The 7723-nt window shown below is 40.7% G+C and overlaps 1 protein-coding gene across 1 annotated transcript; it reads right to left on the bottom strand.

Annotated features, from left to right (window-relative positions):
• Window positions 1-1200: 1200 nt before the first annotated feature.
• LOC124525782 (uncharacterized) lies at window positions 1201-1875 on the bottom strand. The gene has a single exon (XM_047098365.1). The coding sequence runs from the start codon at window positions 1873-1875 to the stop codon at window positions 1201-1203; it is 675 nt and encodes a 224-aa protein (XP_046954321.1).
• Window positions 1876-7723: the final 5848 nt, after the last annotated feature.

Consider the following 7723-nt stretch of genomic DNA (forward strand, 5'->3'; position numbering starts at 1 on the left):
GTTTTGTTGAGAGGTATGGCATTTGTTGGTCTAGTTGTAGATCTTTTATCATTTAATTTCTGTTTTCTCTTCTAGTGCCGTTGAAGGATTTCTCCATGGGTCTGAAGTTTCTGCATTTTCACTCGGGTAGGTGTGAATCAACTCAAGACTCAGTGTACTTTCTCATTCTGAGGTTGCCCTTACTTCATCAACCCTGGAAAAATTTCAATGTCACTTCAAATGTCAAGTTTTTCACAGTCTGTATTCCACTGAAATGCCTGGAGACATACACAGAGCCTTCTCATTCTATTTTCAAGGCCTTGTAAGTGCTTCCATGTTTTAAATTTCCTTATCTTTATCTTCCAGGCTCTGTTTCAGGAACCTTCTTCATATTTACCCCGTATCTAGCTAGCTACCTAACACTACCATACAGTTTTGGACTTCAAAAATTATATTTCTTGATATTGCCAAATGTTCCATGGTGGAGGGAACAAAATCACTCCCAGTAGACCCTTGAGTTAACGGTAATGAAAGACCCAGGATGTCATCATATACTGATCCAATACAATCTTATTCGATATTTTCCTCAAAATCCTCCCAACATGCCATAGCATTCATTACCCAGGGCCTTTGGCAACCTGAAACCCCGAGGTTCTCAATGGGGAGGCATTTTACCCCAAGGATATTGGGAAATGTCTGGAGATTTATTATCTCAACACAAGGGGAGAGGAAGTACCCCTTGCACCAAGTGGGTAGAGGCAACAGATGTATATACACCTCCTACAAGGTACAACATAGTCCCCCACCCCCAACAAATCTTGCCCAAAATGTCATTGGCGCTGATGTTGAGAAATCCCGTTCTACCCTAACCAATTATAATGCCTTAAAGATCTCTAAGCTCTTGACATGATTATTTTTCTATGTGTATACGGGAGCTTATTTTAAATCTAAGTTTCAACTTAGAGTTTGTTGCATGCATTGTTTGCACCTGAGTGTTTGCAGCATTCAAATATTTTTTCCTAACTTTATTTTTTGACAGTGTATGCACACAACGTGTTTGCCTACACATTTCAGAAACTGAAAGGCTTCAAAGAAAGGAAGTTGTTTGCAGAAAAATATAGACGAGGAGAATTAAACGTCAGACACACCCTGAAAAAAATAGGTTTTATTTTAGATGATCACAACAATATTATATGTATCTGGGACATTTCTTCAAGGAAATTATTGGCAGCCATTGCAAACAGGAGGACCTTCATTCACACCTTTTATTGGGGGATGTTTGTGTACAGTCATGGGTTTCACTTTACTCCTCTGTTTTATGGAAAATGTTCCACAGGAGAACATGGCAGCACTTATTAGCGAGAGGGTGGCAGTTGTGATTCCTAGTGGGAATACATAGGAGAAGCGTTTCCTTATCAGCATTTCTTTTCCAATGGGAAAACTAAGTGGGAAATCAAGGGTGGTTTGGCCATAAAAATCCACAGCAAAATTCCAGCTCACTGTAATCGCAGTACAACTACAACTACAGATGAGAAAGAAGGCAGAGATGTTGTAACACAATCGAAGGAAATCTGGGTATGGGGCATGGATCCAGCGGACCACAAGTGCCACTGAACCAAAAATCAGGACTACGGAATTCAAAGAATTTGCCAACAATATCAGGCCCTGCCCATACCAGATTTCATCTGAAATGACCCAGCTTCCGTTGATCCTGCCATACATAGGCCACTCAACAATTGCACCAGAGATGTTAAATTTTTGAAAGTAGAAAGCTTCCCAAAGTCCAATGTACACAATGGAAACAATGTTGCTGTTAAACTCCCACACGTGCCAGGATCTGCTGTTGGCTAGACTGATGCCCAAAGCCCAGGCCAGATAACTGAAAAACAGGCCCATCAGTTTGAGGTACAGGTGATTCAATTCCCGTTGACTGATGACAGGGTAGAGGCATCATGAAATCAAACCAGGAACACACCAAAGAGAAAAAAGAAACAGAATGAATGAGTCACAGTTCTGAAAGTGCTCAATATTTATGTCTTCTTGTCCTTCTGGTCTAAGGGTCATATTTAATAGTCTTATATATGTATTTGCTTTCAATTATTCTATTTATTTATTTCAATTATTTATTTATTTATTTCAATTGTTCTAAATGTTTTATGTAAGGATAAAATGACCACGGTGATGGTATAAATTTACATGCCATTCTTGGAACACAGTGTGACATATCTCTCAACCACCAAACTGTTCAATATCTCTTGTCTAGCAACTCCCATTCCAGGACTTTTGCCAAGTTATTGCTAAGAGTTTGCAAAAATATACATAGAGAGATATGTTTTTTTTTTCAGCACCGTTTATCAGGGAGAAAAATTGGAATTAAGTAAATGTCTACTAATAGAGGAATCATTAACTAAATTATAGTACATCAAGGATTATAGTGAAATATTACACGACCATTACTAAGAATGAGTGAATCCATGTAAATGAGCTGAAGAAACCTCTGTGGGAAAGCAACATGAAAAATAATACATCTGGCATGCCAATCTGTGTCAAAAGAAAACACACAACTTTCTTTATATATCTACAAGTATAGATATGTACATACATTTTTGAAAGTTTAGAAGGATGCACACAAAAAGAGGAACCCTGATCAACTGACAGACGTAGAGAATTTCATTCTTATTTTCATTATTTTCTATAATCTGTATGGTGCATAGTTTTAAATGGAAAACGGAATAAACATAACCTTGATGATCTGTAACATGTTGCACACAACAAATCATGCTAAGCGTGCCTGAGTGGCAGAGTCAGTTGTCGGCCTTGTGATCTCAGCTTAGGTCTTGATCTCAGGGTCATGAGATGAAGGCCCACATGGCTCCTCCACTGGGCACAGAGCCTACTTAAAAAAAAAATTCATGCCTATTTACTTTTTTTTAATCCATCCCTTGCTTAAAACTCTCCCTTTAGACGTTGGCTTCTTTTAAGGGTACAACTTAAAAATAGCTTCATGTGTTTTGCATGAAGCAAATATCTCTTACAAAGCAAAATCTAGATTGTGGACAAATCTGTTTGCATCTGTTTCAATTCTAATCCTTGGAGTTCGTGGCGAGGATAATCAGAAAATGATACTCCTAGGGCTTCTCCCTCTGCTGATTAGCAGAAAGAATGAGACAGAGTGGAATGCTCAGAGTGGAGAACATAAACAACCACCCACATAGAAGAGTTTTAGGACCCTGCAAACTACATCTCCTTGCTATGAAGCCTGATATCCCCAACACTGTATCCTCTCTGTTCCATAATCTTCTGGGGAATGCACTTCCTCATGGCATGAAAGCAGCAGTTCTAGTAAAATTGGAAAAATGAGTTTGGAGCTGACTGCCAGTTTGATGACGTCACTCTCCAGGAATGATATTTCCTTGCCCATAGAGGTCTGAGGGAATGGTCCATAGGACCAAGGAGTTTTGACAGCATGAAGAATCAGGAAGTAGAATGTTACAAATGCAGAAAAGTATGCCAGTTCAAGGAAGTTTGGGTGCATCTGTGTGTGGAACCAGTGGAATGAGAACATGTTTTTCCTGATGATCAAATTTTAAACACTCCCTGTATCTTACGTTAACATATTACCCATATGCCACGTAGAAGGACTCCAGTGTGCAGAAGATTAAGGAATGGTAAATATTCTTCGTAGCAGCAGGAAATTTGAAACTGGAAGGGGAAAATGTCAAGCCAACCTTAAAAGATCCACAAGGAGAGAGGAACGACCTATAGTAAAAAAAAGCTACAATTAATGTAGAGTTTGGGGCTCCGAAGAAAGCCCAACATACCCTGCCTCTTACCAAATATTTATTATACATAGCTTGCATCTTGTAAAGGCCATTCCCTATTCCAGATAATTTACATTAACACATTTCAATTCTCATAGCAGCCCAATGATAGGTATAGAGTTATGACCCCCATTTTTGAAACGAGGGGCTTGAGCTCAGAGAGGTTGAGTAACTTACTCTAGGTCACATAGACATAAATGGCAAAGCCAGACTCTAGAGCTCTTGGTATTGACAGAGTTATTCATGGCTCTCCTGATACCAGATGGCATTTATTCACATCCCAAGAGAATAAAAACTACAGGTGCCTCGACAGCTCAATCCATTAAGCGTCTGACTCTGGATTCATCTCAGGTCATACATGATCTCACAGTTTGTGAGTTCAAGCCCCACGTTGAGCTGTGTGCTGGCAGTGCAGAGACTGCTTGTGATTCCCTCTCTCTCCCTGTCTCTGCCTTTCCTCTGTTTTTTCTGTCTCAAAATAAATAAGTAAACTTAAAAAAAATAGATCATTTCTATGTCAATTATAATAGTGGCCCATATTTTATGTCCCATAAAAAATGAAGCTGAATCTTGAAGGACAGCAACATATCGGAAAACAAATTACAAGTTTAGTCAACGATGCGCATTGCTGGTGGGAATGTTAAATAGCACCGCCACTGGGGAAAACAGTACAGAGATTCCTCAAAAATTGAAACTTAGGATTGCCATGTGGTGCAGCCCTTCCACTTCTGGATATGTATAACCAAAAGAAGAGAAAGCAGGAACTCAAATAGATATTTGCCCACTCATGTCCGTAGCAACATTATTCACAAGAGCTTGAGTGGAAACAACCCAGATGCCCGTCAGTGGATGAACGGATAAACAAATGTGGTCTATCCATATCCGGAATGATATTCAGGCTTCTACAAGAAGGACATTCTGACACCTGCTACAACATTGGGTGAACCTCAAGGGCATTATAACGAAAATAAGTCAGACAAAAAGAACACATACTCTATTGTTCTACTTCTCTGAGTAACCTAATCAAACTCATAAAGACAGAAAGTTCAATAGGGGATGGGAAGGGGACTTAGTGTTCAATGGGTACCGAGTTTGTTTTGGAACATGAAAAAATTCTGGAGATGGATGGTTGTGAGGGTTGCACAACAATGTGAATGTCGCCAATGCTGCAGAACGCTTCAAAATGGTTACATGAAAAATTCTTTGTGATAGATGTTTTATTACCATAAAAAAGTGTCACAAAAAGCAGGTATTTTATAATAAAAAAAAAACAAAGTTGTGTTCAATCTTTCGAAGAAATGACACCCTGTGGTTTGGCAACACCGTCCCTGCATTTGTAAGTTACAAGCAGTAACGTTTACAAGTTTGCTTTCCCACAAACACACAGTCATATCACTGTGGCATGGAAAGACAGGTCTGATGGTGGGGATGCCATTACCCCATATTGTGAGTTTTCATTCATAATCAAAGTGATACTCACATAAACTCAGTTTTAAAAGCCGACGGCATAGAGACTAGTAGGCCACGGTAAAAATGTGAAGATGCTGGGTTATGTGAAAACAACAGGGGCCTGGACTTACTTTCTTGGTTGGACCATCCAGTGAATGACACGTAAGTTCTTCACAGACAAGATGAAATGATTCAACTAAAATGACCCCCAAGATGTCTCAAGGCTCTCCTTGACCAGGGAAAAAGAGAAAGCACAGTAGTTTCCCTACTGTGGAAAAAAAAGCCTTTCTAAGGACACACACAGCAGTAGTAGCTGCCAAACTGTAAGGGAAATAAGCCAAATTATTCTTGGGGTGCCTGGCTTGCTCTTGATCTAGGGTTGTGAGTTCCAGCCCCACATTGGGCCTACAGGTGATTCACCAAACAAACAAATGTCCTTATTTTTCCATGACTACAAGTGTGGATCTGTGAATTATGAGTGGCAGCTACATTCCAAGAGATGCTATAAAGCACCAGAGCAGTGAAACACCCCTTGGAGAGGTGACAAATATTTCCGGAAGAGAAATTTCTTTTTGGAAGACCTACATCAAATAACCACTGTACTTCATGAGAGTCTTAAGTCGGAAAACTATAAGAAGGTCCATATTGAGTTGGAAGAAAGATGTGTCATGACGGGAGCCAAAGTTAGGGCCAACAGGAATGCACCTTCCTTAAGCTGCCGTGGACAGGGATGCATGGATAGATATTGACGTAGGTCTCATATGTGGCCTCTTTCTGTTTTGTTTCAGTTGGGAAGATCAGTTCTATCCTCCCCCCTTTTGTTGCCAGCTATGCTTACAGTTGTAAACTTATATAATTTTAATCTAAGGCTACGATCCAAATTATAAAAACTCACACAGTAAGCATGATGTTAAAGTGAACCAGAGCCAGAACTGTGCAGAGAGGAGACGCAAGGGTAGAAAGGTTTATAGCAAACAGGGAGAGTGCAGAGAAACTTACACTATCATTTTCTGTTTCTTTTTGTTTCCTACTTTAGCTGCGGTGTAATTTACAAAGAGTAAAAAATACTCACCTTAAATGTTCAGCTCAGGGAAGATTTACCTATTTTCCACAGTAACTCCCATTTAAAGGAAAAGAATATTCCAGTCCCCCAAACCTCTTTCTTGACTCTTCCTAGTCAATAGCCACGTAGGCCTGCCCCCCCACCACCCATGTGTAAACAACTAATCTAGTTACCGCTACAATAAATGTGTTTGCATATTATTTTTAAATGTTTAATGTATATTTATTTTTTAAATTTTTTTTTTTTTTTTTTTCAACGTTTATTTATTTTTGGGACAGAGAGAGACAGAGCATGAACGGGGGAGGGGCAGAGAGAGAGGGAGACACAGAATCAGAAACAGGCTCCAGGCTCCGAGCCATCAGCCCAGAGCCTGACGCGGGGCTCGAACTCACGGACCGCGAGATCGTGACCTGGCTGAAGTCGGACGCTTAACCGACTGCGCCACCCAGGCGCCCCTAATGTATATTTATTTTTGAGAGAGAGACACACAGAGCATGAGCAGGGGAGTGTCAGAGACAGAGGGAGACACAGAATCCAAAGCAGGTTCCAGGCTCTGAGTCGTCAGCACAGAGCCCAGTGTGGGCCTCCAACCCACCAACCATGATATCACGAGCTGAGCTCAAGTTGAACGCTTAACGGACCGAGCCACCCCCGTGCCCCTGTTTGCGTATTCTTAAACTTCACATATATGGAAACACACGGAATGTAACGTATCTTTGCTGTCATCTTTCTTTTGTTTGGCATACTGTGGGTGAGATTCACCTGTGCTGTCGAATGCATCATCACTTTGTTCGTTTTTGTTGTTGCATAGTATTCCGTTGTTTGGCCATACCCAATTTGTGTACCCATTCTTCTGTAGACGGGTATCTGGGTTGTCTCCAGTTTGGGGCTATGATGGGGAGGAGTTTATTAATATTTTACAAATAAAGCATATATTTCCTTTATAAGTCAACTCATTTGCTCAAGCAGCAGTTAGGAAATCTGTGTTTTGTAGAATTAGATTTTGTTTTTTTTTTTTTGAGAGAGAGAGAGAGAGAGAGAGAGAGAGAGGGAGAGAGGGAGCTAGTGTGAGCTGTGGACGTGTAGAGAGTGAGTGGTAGAGGATCCAAAGCAGGCTCTGTGCTGACAGCAACAGGCCTGATGCAGGACTCAAACTCACGAACCGTGAGATCCTGAACTGAGACAAAATCAGATGCTCAACCAACTGAATCAGCTAGCTGCCCCTGCCTGTAGAGTTAGTTTTCTAAAGACATGTGGCAAGCCAGGAATCTAGACGGACTTTTAACACTTCACAGACAACCCACACCCTATTTGCTGCTCCCCTGTTTGGGGGGAGTCTTTTAGAAGAGGAGAAAGCCAGGAAAGACAGGTGGATGGAAACTTCTATTCTCCACAAGACTTGTGTCATTCT

The sequence above is a fragment of the Lynx rufus genome, unplaced genomic scaffold (genome assembly GCF_022079265.1).
Source record: "Lynx rufus isolate CCGP_SWC_20201006 ecotype Redwood Valley unplaced genomic scaffold, mLynRuf1.p SCAF_48, whole genome shotgun sequence".
Lineage (NCBI taxonomy): Eukaryota > Metazoa > Chordata > Mammalia > Carnivora > Felidae > Lynx > Lynx rufus.

What these genes read in the sequence shown, in the direction of transcription:
- LOC124525782 (XM_047098365.1), bottom strand. Translation starts at nt 1,875, where the DNA reads ATGGGCCTGTTTTTCAGTTATCTGGCCTGGGCTTTGGGCATCAGTCTA.